We start from the raw sequence: 13,937 nt of genomic DNA on the forward strand, positions 1-13,937 counted from the left end.
TTTAAAAAATGAAGACAAAAAACCCCCACTTACATTTTGTATGCAAACAAGCCAAACAGTTTAATAACAGGGGCAGAGGGGGAATAAGCAACATGAAATAAAGACCACGCGCATCTGCCGAGCTGTTCCTGTCTGTCTGGGTGTGCCAGCGAGAATGTCCGCTTTCACGGCTGCTGCTCAGTGACGAGGAGCTGAGAACGCCGATGGTCACGGAACCGAAAGGAGCATGACACCCACTCAGCTTCGCCAGCCACCAAAGCCCTGGACAGACCTGCAAAGAAGGGCGGGGAGGCAGGTCAGCTTCCGGCACGCGACTGCCTGTGCGCCAAGTCCAGGCCCTGAATTTTCACTGTCATCCAATTCTCCACCAAAGCAGAGTGATGATCACAAAATAAGGCTACTGGGCCTGGCACCCAGTCCTGCCTTCCAGGCTCTGCTGACCGGAAGGCCCCCCTCCTCTCTTGCACATGGCCCTGGACAAGGCGCGACCTGGCACCTCCTGCCACATCCCTGCCAAGATGGGCAAATCCACAAAAGCCCAAACCTGCTGCAGAGCCCCATGCTTCCAGGATAAGCTTTTAAACAGGAAGAGAGTACACACAGAGCAAACTGGGTGGTCCAGTATTTTCCCAGGCCACACACTCTTCCATCCTATTTAATGACTCAGAACTGGAGATACTTACGAGTTCGATGATCCAAAGCTGAATCCTGGAAAAGATGGACAGCGGGAAGTTAAAACACACATACACTTGAAAGACCAAGGTGGACCCTCGGCCAGACCCCCTCCCTTCACCCCCACGGAACGCCTCCTGCAGGCCGGGCAGGAAGGTGGGCTGGCTCATGTCCCCAGGGCTCCTCCCTCCTCCCTGCCTGGGTGGGCAGAGGGTCTCTGGTCGGGCCCCCCTCACGTGGCCCCACCGTGACACACAGACCCATTTTTGTTAGGAAAGTGTGCTTTCTCTCCATTCCCACCCACTTGCTTCCTCCTCTCCGTGAGGCCAGAGAAGCAGGCCCGGGGGGTCTGGGCAAGTGGCCCCTGGAGTTTTGTGTCTTATCTGCACAAGAGTAAGGGCGCCGGCTTCTGAGCCGCAGTGTGTGGCACAGACAGAAGCAGAGCATGGACGCTCCAGTCCTGAAGCAGCAGGGCGTAAACGAAATGAAAGGCGTTTCGTGAATAAGGTCTCTACACCTTATTGTTTGTTTGCTGGCTTGGATTTCTGAACCAGTATCTAGTGAGATGATTATTATCTTGCGTTCTCAAATCTTGAGAAATATTTAGTAAAAAATGACACAATGTTGTAAGTCTACTTTAAACCTAGAAAACAACGTTCTGAAAACCAAAAGCCCCCACACCCTGCCCTTCAAGCACTTCCAGCTTTGACAACACTACGACGAAAGCCAGGTAAACCGCTCATCTCTTGGGCGAGGGGTATCTGCTGTCTGCCTACCTCCTGTGCCCGATCCGAAGCCGGAGAAGCCCCCGCTCTGGGTCCCGAAGCCCGAAGTCTGCTGGGACAGCGACCCGAAGGTGGGCGCGTTCTGACCAGCGAGGGTGCCAAAGGACGTGGTGCTGCTGTTGCTGCCAAACCTGGGCCAGGGAGGAACCGACAGTCAGCGCCAGCTGCCCCTGCGGCCGAGGCTCAGGCAGCCTCGTGGTCTCAGGCTGCACGACACGCGAATCGAGGGCACGTGCTTGGTGTGAACCAGCAGCCAGAGCCCAGAGCAACCACCTCTGCTTCGGGGAACAATGACAGGCCCACGAGAGGCAATCCAGCTTGTCCAGTGAGTCCTGTGCCCGTCTGGACACTGCAGGTCGCTTGGAAATGAAGCAGTACTACATATTTTGCTCTTTCTGTCTTCAATAATTCCTCAATTTTATTCCACCATTTCAGCATTTCCCATTTATCGACATCCCCGCCCCATTTATTCGCCTACTCCCTGGACCTTGACCCTGTCTACTTCTCACGCCGAGGTGAGGTGTCCCTGTCCTCACTGCCCACTCCCGCCGCGGGGAGGGCCTTTCTCAAGCAGCAGCGAGGACTCCTCCGACGTGTGTGGGGCCAGAGACCAGGGCCCGCACCAAGGGCACGGCCATGGCTCCTCGGGGACGTTACACTGGAAACCTTCAGCCGGCCCCTGTTAGCCCTGCTCCACACGGTGGCTTGGTCTGAGCTTGTAGGGTCCCTGGGGGCTTACCCGAATCCTCCTGCGCTGGCAGCTGCAGTACCCTCTCCGAACACTTTGCCTCCCGTCGAGCCCAGAGGGCTTGTAAAGGCTGGGGCTGAACCGAATGCTGGCACCCCTCCAAACCCAGGGGATCCCCCAAAAGTAGGAGGGCTGCCAAACACTGGAGCAGCACCGAAGCCACCTGAGCAAAACAGAGGCAAACAAACAGAACAGGGAGAAAGGAGGAGACAGGAAGAGAAGACAATGAGCAGTGAGAAACCAAATCAAAAGAGGAAGAAAAAAGGGAAAATACGTTAGAATCCAAACACAAAGACCTCCAGCAAAGGGCAACACCCCTTCTAGCAGCAAAATACCAATTAAACCCAAAGCAAACCCAGCCACCAAGCCGCCTCCCTCCAGCTCGAGCAGAGGTCCGGGGTCCACTCGCGAGAGCTCCCTGGAATTCTAAGAACCCCGCAGACCCCCTATTTGCCTTGAGCTCCCCGGTCCCTCCCAGAGGTAAGCTGGGCCTGTCGGCTCCAAGTCTTGTCAAATCAGATCGACACCCGGAACCAACATGGCGCATTTCCGGTCCCTTCCTGCTGGGCTGCACTGTGTGGAGACTCCTCATGGTAAAACCGTCCTCAGAAACTTCAATGCCTGCCCCTCGGCCAGAGATGACAGACAGGTTATCACTCAGCACCGCAGGCGAGGCACAGCCTCGGATGCTCGAGTCCCTCTCGGGGAGAACGAATGGGCGACAGCCGAAGTGAGTGGCTCGGCGCTGGCGCTCAGCCAGGCCTTTTATTTATTTACAGCTAATGGCTCTCCCGTCTCTCACCACCGTCTTTCTCTCTCTGTGTGTCCAGAAGAATTTTTGAAATGCTTCCTCTCTGGGGTCAGGAACTACTCCCCCATAAAGCAGCACCCCGCATTTCTTCCCGGGAGGAGGGCTGCTGCATGACAGTGGTCACAGTGTCCAGCTGTGCTCACACGGCCAGCCGGCCCAGCAGAGTGAGCGGCTAAGCATCCGCGCAAAGCCCCCTTCACAGGCCCGGTCTGTGCTCATGGAACACAGGCTGGCGGGCGGCCTCCGCACAGAAAAGGGTCAGGCGTGCCCAGGTGGCCGCTGGGCTGGCCGAGATGCCAGCAGGTGGGAAGAGGACTGTCCTTCCCTGACTGTCCTTTCTGCCTGGGCAGGGTCCCCAATCCCCGAGACACTGTTGAAATCCTTCTTGGCTATCCAGAGACCCTCAGTGAGAGTCTGCTGAATGAAATGAACAAAATAGTACAAGAAACGTGCCTTAAGGGGGAATATTTCTTAAAATGAGTATTGACCTGGAGCCACACGCTGAAAGGAATGATGGCAGCCGAGGCGCAAGCAGCCTGAGGGGACCTGGCTTCTTCCCGCCTCTTTCAGAAAGTGAAGCCCACAGCGCATCTGCCGAGAGGGTCAGCCTGGCCTGAATCCCACCACAAGCCTCTGCCCCTGGACCGGGAGGGCCGGCCAGCTGCAGGTCTAGCTCGCTGTTCTTTCCGCCGTTTCGTGCCGGTGGGCCATTTGTAGTGGCTGCACCACTGAGATGAACTTTTTGCTAAGGCTCACGTTTGGGTTAATATTCTGACTTTTAAAACCTTGAGTGAAATTCCAAGCTATCCTAATGGGCACTGTTGGGTTACAAATATAATAGACTGGAAAAGAAAAAGCGCTAAAAACCCTGCCGCTGAATTATTTAGGACTGACCACAGATCCAGTTACTCTCTCTTCCTAGACACATGCTGGGGGCTGGGTCTAGTGCCTTGCACTCCATATTATGCTGGCTTCTTGGTGGAAGGGGAGTGAAAAATGAGAAGTCACAATGATACAGAAAGTAAACTGCAGGGGGAGAGGAGGAGATGAACACACACCAGCACAAGCGCACACACGTCCCCACGCCCGGGTCACGGCTAAGTGCGCCAGGAAGAGAACAGTCATCCTGGTCTTATTTCTGAAGATCGACTCGCGGGGTTTGATTTTATTAGATGCCTTATTTTCACGATTTTCTTCCCCTGAAGAAACAGAAATGTACTAATAATCAATGACACTGAAATATCTGGTTTACTGACGGCCCTTCACATGCCAGCTGCTGTAGAACAGTCTGCTGTAATCCACCCCAAAAACCTGGAATCCCTACTTCACAGGTGAGCAAACTGAGGCTGTGAAGATATGTCCCGTGTCTGAGTCTAGCCAGCAGGTAAATGGTGCAGCTGGGACTAGAACAAGGCTGAGTGACTCAAAGACCACCTAGCACCTAACCAGTATGTGCGCCCCCCTTCCCCCCACTGCCACTAACCCAGCAACTCTGGCACAGGAGCAGTGGGGTGAGCCCCATGGACTGGGGTGGCAGCCCGGTCATTTTCAGCCTGTCCCTCCTCCTGTCCTCCCCGCCAGTATCTCCAGCAGCACAGTTCCGAATGCAATCGTCTGGCAGGAGGATGGGCACTTTTGGAATTTTTCAGAGATGCCTTCAAACCAGCAGTCAAGGAAGGCTGGCCCCTTGGCAGAAAGCAGCCTCGCTGATGTTCGGAGGCACCTCTCCTACAGAAGCAGCTCCTGAAACGGATGCAGCTACCGAAGTCCCGAAGCAGGAGAGCAGGCTTTCCCACCCGCACTTTCCCTTCCTGGTCACGCGCTCATTCAGCTCATGTATTTGCCTGGTGGCTTTCTCTGTTCCAGTCCTCGAACTAGGTGGTTTCATGGGGCAAAAAATCAAGTAGAAAAAATATTCTGAAAGGGAGGTACATTTTCTTTAAGATTGAAAAATTAAAGGCATCAGATTCTCCAATCAACAACCTGATCCCAGGATAAGAGACAATATATAAGAAAAACATGCCAAAGAAAACATTATCAGGTTCCCTAAAAAAAACAGTCTTGATAATTAATGAACTAAAATCTCTTAGTCAAATAGTATTTGCCTGGTTAATGAGGAATGAGTTTGTAGCCCTTTCATTTTTAAATCATTCACTTCCGGGAAGGTTGGGGCAAAATAGAGCTGCAATGCCCATTTCTTGTCCATCTTAAATTCTAGGAAAAGAGCATCCCAAACTGGCCACCAGAGAAACCTGCCGGGCCACAGGCCTGAGGAAAGTGCACAGAGCATTATGGAAACCACAGCGACTGTGCTCCAAGCGGTGGATTCCAGATGCTAATGGGGGCGGTCCTGAGTCAGAGCCACCTACACATCTGGTCCGCAGGTGGGATCCTGAGCCACCTACACATCTGGTCCCCAGGTGGGATCCTGAGCCACCTACGCATCTGGTCCCCAGGTGGGATCCTGAGCCACCTACACATCTGGTACCCCGGTGGGATCCTGAGCCACCTACACATCTGGTCTCCAGGTGTGATCCTGAGCCACCTACACATCTGGTCCCCAGGTGGGATCCTGAGCCACCTACATATCTGGTCCCCAGGTGGGATCCTGAGCCACCTACGCATCTGGTCCCCAGGTGGGATCCTGAGCCACCTTCACATCTGGTCTGCAGGTGGGATCCTGAGCCACCTACACATCTGGTCCCCTGGTGGGACCTTCTCCTGGCACTGGCGGAATTTCAATCTCCCACACATCCGAGCAAGGGAGTGTCCTGCCGCTCACCCCGGGAGCCTGCTTGAAGGAACCGCTTTCTCAGCAAACATCCCTCCTTTGCCTTGTGCCTTAAAACAAATCCTTTCACACAACTGTCCATGCAACAGGGGCAGGAAGGCAGACCCATGCAGATCTCAGAAACAGAAATGGGACAGAGGAGGCAGCTGACAGAAACGAAGTATGTTTTTGTGTCTAAATATACAATGTTCTTTAAAAATTTAATTGTAAATGTAATGCATGATTATAAAAAGTCACCATTCACAAATGTATACTGTAAAAGTAATGCTGGGATAAGAAGTAGTGCTGGCAATGTTCTTTATTCTCGATTACATGGGTATTTTCCAACTGTGAAAATTAACTCATGATATGTGAATATTTGATATTGTATATGTACATGTACTGTATATCTAATGTACTTGTTTATTATACTCAATTAAAAACAAAAAAACAAGTGACTTGGGAAAGAAGGCAAAATGATACGGACAGAAGTTAAATAGTCTGTTCGGCCTGCGACAGGCAATGGGCACCAAGAAAATGAGCGACTCAGGACACTTTCATGTTTACATTTTAGGGATCACTTTCTTCTGTGTTCCCTTACTTTGGTCATCCTGCACTTGCTAAATGTTTAAGTTTTCTTCCCCAAGAAGACTCTAAGTTCTCTTAAGGGTTACAGAATATGCATTCTGTGCTGTTTAACATTTCTCAGGAGACCTAGAACAGTGTGAGGAACATAGTAGATGCTCAATAAAAATACAAATAAAGTGGGAGTCACTTCATCCACGCGCCAATCCTACTCCCTCGAGAACCTCTCCAGAGAGCTCCCTCCTTCCAGCATCTCTGCATCTGAGCTCATACGACGCAACCTCAGCGGGCAGGACCGCAGTACCTGTCTTATTTGGAGAGGAGAACCCGAAGCCTTGGGATGCCACGCTTCCTCCTCCAGCGCTGAAGGTGCCAGCAGGTTTCTGCTCTCCAAACGACGAGCTGGCAAAGCCACCAAACGTCTTGGCCCCACTGTTTCCGAACAGGTTAGAGGTATCTGACGAAATGAAAGACATGTGTGAGGGAGGTCAGAGGGAGGAGAATGTCCTCAATTACTTCTCACCAGAGAAGGAAGGAACCTCAGCTGGGTGTTTTGGGAGCAGGGAGAAGTGAGCAGGAAGAGCAATGGACGCCTTCTCTGATTTGCATGGGTCTTGGAGGCCGGATTTAATTACGTGGGTGTCCAGGCTCAGAATTTCCTGACTCAGTTCTCAGGCACAGAAACTCATCTGCGCTCCCGCAGGTCCTGGCCCGCCCACCATGGGGACCAACAGCGCAGCCTCACGCCAGAATGCCATCTGAGCACATCCACACCAAGCACATGGCTCCAGTGCAGCTTTCACTGTCAAGTCTGGCACGCTGGCTGCTGCCCAGTCTGCTCAGAGAACAGCGGACAAACAAAACCTCCGGGGCTCCGACCTCTGATCTGACGGGAGCCAGGGATGTTCTGAGACCGGAAAAGAGGCCAGCAAGACTTCCAGTCTGATTTCCTCTTTCTCAGAAGTTCAACTAAGTTCCAGATGCCTATCTAGTGGGTCACTCCTTCAAATACACATCGAGTCTGCTCCAACAATGAAAGGAAACTAACTACTAAAACCAAGATGGGTGAGAAGTATTTGTTTGTTTCCCCACCACATATAGATGGGTGTTTCATTAAAATGAGTTTGTAGCCCTAGCCGGTTTGGCTCAGTGAATAGAGCATTGGCCTGCAGACCAAAGGGTCCCGGGTTCTATTCTGGTCAAGAGCATGTACCTCGGTTATAGGCTCCTCCCTTTCCTGGGCTCTGGTTGGAACTTGTGCAGGAGGGAACCAATTGATGTGTTTCTCTCAATCAATGGGAAAAATATTCTCGGGTGAGGATTAGTAATAATAATAATAATAATAATAATGATAATAATCTATATATATAAAAGCCAAGCGACCCGAATGGCAGAACGGGCGGACAATATGATGCACACTGTGGTGGCCAACCGTCTGGATGTGGTCCCTATCGGCAACCCCCAACTTCCCGTGGTCCCTCCCCCAATCAACCCCCCATCAGGGGCGGGGCCAGCCGACATCCTGCACACCCCACACCCCACTGCTGGCCCACCTCCCACATCCCCTCCCCCCTGCCGCCGGCCCAGCCCGATCGGCTCCCATCGGGATGGGACGGCCAGACCCCACCTGTGCAAAAATTTGTGCACCAGGCCTCTAGTAAAAAATAAAATGAGTTTGTACCCACAGAAGGCAGGGAGAAGCTATCCTGAAATGAGGTCGATGCCCAAAGGCAGAGGCATAAATAGGCTGCAATGACAAGCTCTGGTGGGTAAAGGAGAGCCAAGTCTATGCCCACACGTGAGAAGTACAAACAGCTTCATGACGCCAGGCTTCCCCCAGTCAGGAGCTCAGTGAAGGTGATGGAGGGAGGGGTGGAGAGCAGTCCTTCACACTCCAAGTCAGCTGCCTAAAGAGGCAGTCCACCACTAACCTGTCAACCTAAGGCCCTCATCTCGCTCTGCTGCTGATCCCACCGTGTGAGATTCGACTATTGATGCTTCAATTATAAGGAAGTGAGCAGCCTTACCTCAGGGACACGGCCAGCTCAAATTTCCAGGCACCGATAACAGAGCCTCAGGCCACATGGTCACTGGCTCTCTGAAACTGCTGCTGACAGTTTGAGAGCTGGGCCCTGACAGTGGGAGTGTTGACCCTCTCGGGGGTTCAAGGGTTATTTATCCCACGCGGAAGTCCCCTCCAACAGTCTGGTCCTTCCCGTGATGAGCTAACGGGAGGTCACCTTTGACTCCTTCAGTGGCAGTCCATTTGACACTGGAGACGAAAACAGCTGTCTCAGTCATTCCTCTAACTTGGTGTTTCAAAAACAGAGGACTGCAATTTCCCACCTTCGTGCTAACGATGCAAAATTTCAAACAGCAAACAAATACACATGCAAGGTTAGGGGCTAGATCCCCTCTTGGAGAAACTCCAAATACAGAGGTGAAATGACTTTACTGGACAATGCTGGGAGACTTAAACTCCCGAGAGGCCAGAGAGCATTCAGACGTGTTTGGGCTTTTTTTTTTTTAATCTTCACCTGAGGATGTTTTTCCATTGATTTTTAGAGAGAATGGAAGAGAGAAGGAGAGACAGAGAGAAACATCGATGTGAGAGAAACACATCAATTGGTTGCCTCCTGCAGGAGCCCTGACCAGGGTCCCAGGCCAGGAAGAAGTCTGCAACCAAGGTACATGCCCTTGACCGAAATCGAACCCGGGACTCTTTGGTACGCAGGCTGATGCTCTATCCACTGAGCCAAACCAGCGAGGGCGTGTTTGGGCTTCTTTATTCCTTATCTCCTTAAGACTCCTTCATCTTTTAGTTGTTCGTAGCACATTATAATGGAACAAGCACGAGTTCTGCATTCAGATCTGGCTTGAGTACCTCATAGTTATGATGCTGGGCAAGGACTGAATTTTCCTGGGCCCCCGCCCCGCACACAGGAAATGGGGACAGCAGCTGTGAACACGCAGAGCTGCGGTGAGGAGTTAACGAGGTGGGTGCGTAGGGCACCTTGTCTGGCACATGAGATCCTCAGGCAGCACAACTTCCCGTCTCTGACTCTTCCTCCGGCCACACCCAGTCATGGTCAATACAGTAAGACAGAGTAGGTCAGCTGCGGAACATGAATCCCTCCCATTTTGCGAAGATAACGAGAACGCGACCCGCACTTTGTAGCAGCTGTCATTTGCAGTCTCCAAAGAAGCCCGGTGTAGGGAATTTTTGGGAATTATTTGAGCTGCTCTGACACAAAGTGGCAGAACCAACATCTGCTGCTGTTTCTGTGGCCTACGTGTCTCTCCGCTGTCTCCTATGGCTCCCAAATTAGAGTCTCTAGTTCCTGAAAATGTGGTAGAGACTCTCCTGGTTGTTGGGACAGCGTTTCCCTGTAAGGTTCCTGTGAGGAAGCTAGCCAGTAAGAAACTGCTCTCCGCGGAGCCACTGGACGACCAGCTGGAGGGGAGAGGCAGGCGAGGGGAAGGCAGTGCAGGTGAAACGGGCGTCTGCTCTGAGCCCTGCCGCTGCTGCGGGCACACCGATCCTCACTGGTCTTTGATTTGGCAAAAATACTAGCATCACCTAACATCACCATGTCAGTATCATCGCAGAGACCAGGCCCCGTCCACCCTGCAGGGCTCCGGGCACTCACGAGGACAACACGCACTGAGAAAGGACTGGAGAAGCACCTGCCCAGGACACTTTTCAGGATATTTTCTTCAGAGACAGGTGTGCAGGGAGCCTTGTGCGCCCAACAGATTCTCATCAGCTTCTTCATCCTCACAGGAGCCTCCCAGGCCCCTGGACAGAAAGAAAGGTGCTGAGGACGGCGCCATCCATGTCCTCAGACATACTCGGGAGGCAGTCGGTCCTCACAGGCAACAAGCCACGTGGGTGGACGGAAATGACCCCAGGGTTCAGCGTGCCCTGGTCCTGTCTCTGGGGAAGACAGGAAGAAGCCTGTACAGAGCGGGGCCTCGGCATGCAGTGCTCACAGCTCGTCTTTCTCAGTCATCGCGCATTCCGGTCTCTCCTGAGGGCTGACCCTAATGTCACACAGGGAACTGCTGGAAGCTCGATGTGTGCTCAGATACTGTGTCTGCAGGGGAATGTGTGATGCCAGGAGCAACGAGCACACCTGGGAGGGCTGACGTCACACTGCCAGGCCAGCCAGAGCCCAGGAGGCAACGTGATGGAGGAGAGCCCTGGAAACACATCTAGACTGAACTCTGGCTCTGCCACTGTTACTCCCTAAGTCCGCATCCAAAATGGAGACGGCCACATCTAAAAGTCCTGTTGTAAGAAGTGACCAGACCAGAGACACAGTAGGTGATCAATAAAGGTCACTTCCCTTCTGCTCCATGTCTCATCAAGGAACAGAACACAGGATTCCGACAGGGAGAGGCACTGCGGGCCCCTGTGACCCTGAGGCCACGCTGCCCACAGGAAGGGACTTACATTCACCCTTAAAGGACGGGCAGGTTCAGGTGCGTGGAGGGAGTAGCAGGGAGAATGTGTTGGGGGAACTGAATCGAAGTCAGAATACTATGTTGGGGCTCTGCCTGGAGAGCTCAGTTAATTAGAGCGTCATCATGATATCCCAAGGTTATGGGTTTGATCCCCCGTCAGGGCACATACAAGAAGCAACCAATGAATGCATGAATAAGTGGAACAACAAATCTTTCTCTCTCAAAAAAAAAATCACTTAATTTTTTTTTTTTTTTAAGAAAAAAGAAAAGCATGTTGGAGTCAGCTCAAGGAGCCCCGCAGTTCAGCCGAAGGAGCTGGGTTTTATGCTATTGTCGGCGGGATGCTGCCAAAGGGATTGAGTAGGGATCGTGGCAAAATAACAGCGGAATCTTAAGCCGCTCTCTCTGGTAAGGATTTCCAGACCCCAGTGGGGGAGACTGGAAGCAGGGCGTTTGGAGACTACTGTAATACCTAGGACGATGGGGAACACCCCCCACAATGACAGAGAGACCGACGGAAAGGGAAAGGGCTGTCTGAGAGGCAGGGAGAACCTGGACCGCCGTCCACAGCCCAGGGAGGAAGTGGTGCTCAGAAGTGTCTAGTGTTGCAGTCGCCCAGGCGATCTGCAGCAGCTTCCTTAGTTCTGGGGCCTCTTATCCTGTACTTGGTCCTCGGGGTGACAGAGGCTCCTGTCCCCATCCCCATCCAATCCCACACTTAGTTTTTAAAAGGAAAAAAAAGTGAAGTCGTTCCTGTACCCTGTCAGATGCACTTACACTCCCCTGAGGCACACAAGTAAACTGCTGGGTAACAACTGCCCACGGTCAGGAGATGAAGACCAGCAGGTGTCTGGTGCCAAGAACAGATGCGCTTATTTTAAACCAGAATTACCGAATTAGAAACAAGGCGTGCCAGTGAACAACAGGCTGGGGGAGCCACCGTTCAGTCTGCACTGTAAACAAACACTCCCTGCTGTCGCCGAGCGTGGAGCTGCGAGAGGTTGCACAGCGGGCTCTCCTGAGCCGGCCCAGCCCTCAGGGAGAAGGCAATCCTTTGACAGGTAAGAGCTGTGGCATTAAGAGATGAATCAGCCAGAAGGAAAGGAATTTTTACAAGGATATGACCCGCCTACATTTTAACGCAATAGGCTAGTAACACAATCCCGCAGGAGATAACCTACCTACAGGGTAAAGCCACATTTCTAACCAGCATGTTACCAAGGGCCTGTTCTGTGCCAGAGGCTGTCTGGCACGTTGTGTAAGATGTAGCTGAATTCCAGACCTGCCACTTTCTGGCTTTGTGACCAAAAAACCCCCGGCAGGTGTGGCTCAGTGCTTGAGTGTCGACCTATGAACCAGGAGGTCACGGTTCAATTCCTGGTCAGGGCACATGCCCAGGCTGAGGGCTTGATCCCCAGTGGGGAGTGTACAGGAGGCAGCCAATCAATGATTCTCTCTCATCATTGATGTTTCTGTCTCCCTCTCCCTTCCTCTCTGAAATCAATGAAAATATATTTAAAAAACAAAACCCAAAACAAAGAAAATCACTGAGCCACTCTGAGCTTGTTCTGATTGGGAAAGGGAGAGTGCCGTGCAAGGACCGTGCTTTCAGTCTGTGCAGGGAGTCCTGAGCTCTGCTGACAGCTGGGGAAGGGGGAACACCCGCGTGTGGCTCTGGTTCCGACCACCGCTTCTGAGCAAGCTAGTTTCATCTGTCTTGCAAGTCAGGATTCTGTGTACGAGTTCATCTGCAGAATCAGTTTTTGAAAGCTACTAGACTCGATTTCTAAAAGCTCTTCATTCTAGGATTCTAAATTCTTCCTGGCAGACTGCAGGCTGCAGAACCAAACCTCCGATGACATAATGTTACAGATGAAAAGGTACGGTACGTGTCTCTTGACCATGATCTCTCTTTTTATACTACCAGTCGGACAGCGACCTCAAAATAACAGATCTGGGACTCCAGGGGACTCGGGAGTTTTGTTTTAGCTACAGGAGCTGAAGGCACTGAGGAAGTATCTGTTCTGTCCATGGGGCATGCGCTCTCGGTTCACAGAGGAGCCTTCTGTATGGCATATTGCATGAGCGAAGCTAAGACAAAGAGGACAGGTTCCCAACCTCCCCTCTCAGCCCCATCAGCAGCAGGATATATATATATATATAAATAAATATCTGGCACGTTGTGTAAGATGTAGCTGAATTCCAGACCTGCCACTTTCTGGCTTTGTGACCAAAAAACCCCCGGCAGGTGTGGCTCAGTGCTTGAGTGTCGACCTATGAACCAGGAGGTCACGGTTCAATTCCTGGTCAGGGCACATGCCCAGGCTGAGGGCTTGATCCCCAGTGGGGAGTGTACAGGAGGCAGCCAATCAATGATTCTCTCTCATCATTGATGTTTCTGTTTCCCTCTCCCTTCCTCTCTGAAATCAATGAAAATATATTTAAAAAACAAAACCCAAAACAAAGAAAATCACTGAGCCACTCTGAGCTTGTTCTGATTGGGAAAGGGAGAGTGCCGTGCAAGGACCGTGCTTTCAGTCTGTGCAGGGAGTCCTGAGCTCTGCTGACAGCTGGGGAAGGGGGAACACCCGCGTGTGGCTCTGGTTCCGACCACCGCTTCTGAGCAAGCTAGTTTCATCTGTCTTGCAAGTCAGGATTCTGTGTACGAGTTCATCTGCAGAATCAGTTTTTGAAAGCTACTAGACTCGATTTCTAAAAGCTCTTCATTCTAGGATTCTAAATTCTTCCTGGCAGACTGCAGGCTGCAGAACCAAACCTCCGATGACATAATGTTACAGATGAAAAGGTACGGTACGTGTCTCTTGACCATGATCTCTCTTTTTATACTACCAGTCGGACAGCGACCTCAAAATAACAGATCTGGGACTCCAGGGGACTCGGGAGTTTTGTTTTAGCTACAGGAGCTGAAGGCACTGAGGAAGTATCTGTTCTGTCCATGGGGCATGCGCTCTCGGTTCACAGAGGAGCCTTCTGTATGGCATATTGCATGAGCGAAGCTAAGACAAAGAGGACAGGTTCCCAACCTCCCCTCTCAGCCCCATCAGCAGCAGGATATATATATATATATAAATAAATATT

General features: G+C 51.8%; 1 protein-coding gene across 3 annotated transcripts in view; it reads right to left on the reverse strand.

Moving 5' to 3' along the window:
- Window positions 1–29: 29 nt before the first annotated feature.
- NUP214 (nucleoporin 214kDa) overlaps window positions 30–13,937 on the reverse strand; it is a 78,624-nt gene continuing 64,716 nt past the window's right edge. For 2 of the 3 annotated variants that reach the window (XM_005882143.2, XM_014529883.1), the window contains exons 32-36: window positions 6,676–6,828; window positions 2,197–2,368; window positions 1,449–1,588; window positions 684–708; window positions 30–271 (exon numbers count right to left, since the gene is read on the reverse strand). In XM_005882143.2, the coding sequence (XP_005882205.1) occupies window positions 238–271; window positions 684–708; window positions 1,449–1,588; window positions 2,197–2,368; window positions 6,676–6,828 (524 nt within the window). In that variant the 3' untranslated portion in view covers window positions 30–237. The remainder of the gene's footprint in view (window positions 272–683; window positions 709–1,448; window positions 1,589–2,196; window positions 2,369–6,675; window positions 6,829–13,937) is intronic. The other variant, XM_014529882.1, reaches the window with a different exon arrangement.

The sequence above is a fragment of the Myotis brandtii genome, unplaced genomic scaffold (genome assembly GCF_000412655.1).
Source record: "Myotis brandtii unplaced genomic scaffold, ASM41265v1 scaffold699, whole genome shotgun sequence".
NCBI lineage: Eukaryota > Metazoa > Chordata > Mammalia > Chiroptera > Vespertilionidae > Myotis > Myotis brandtii.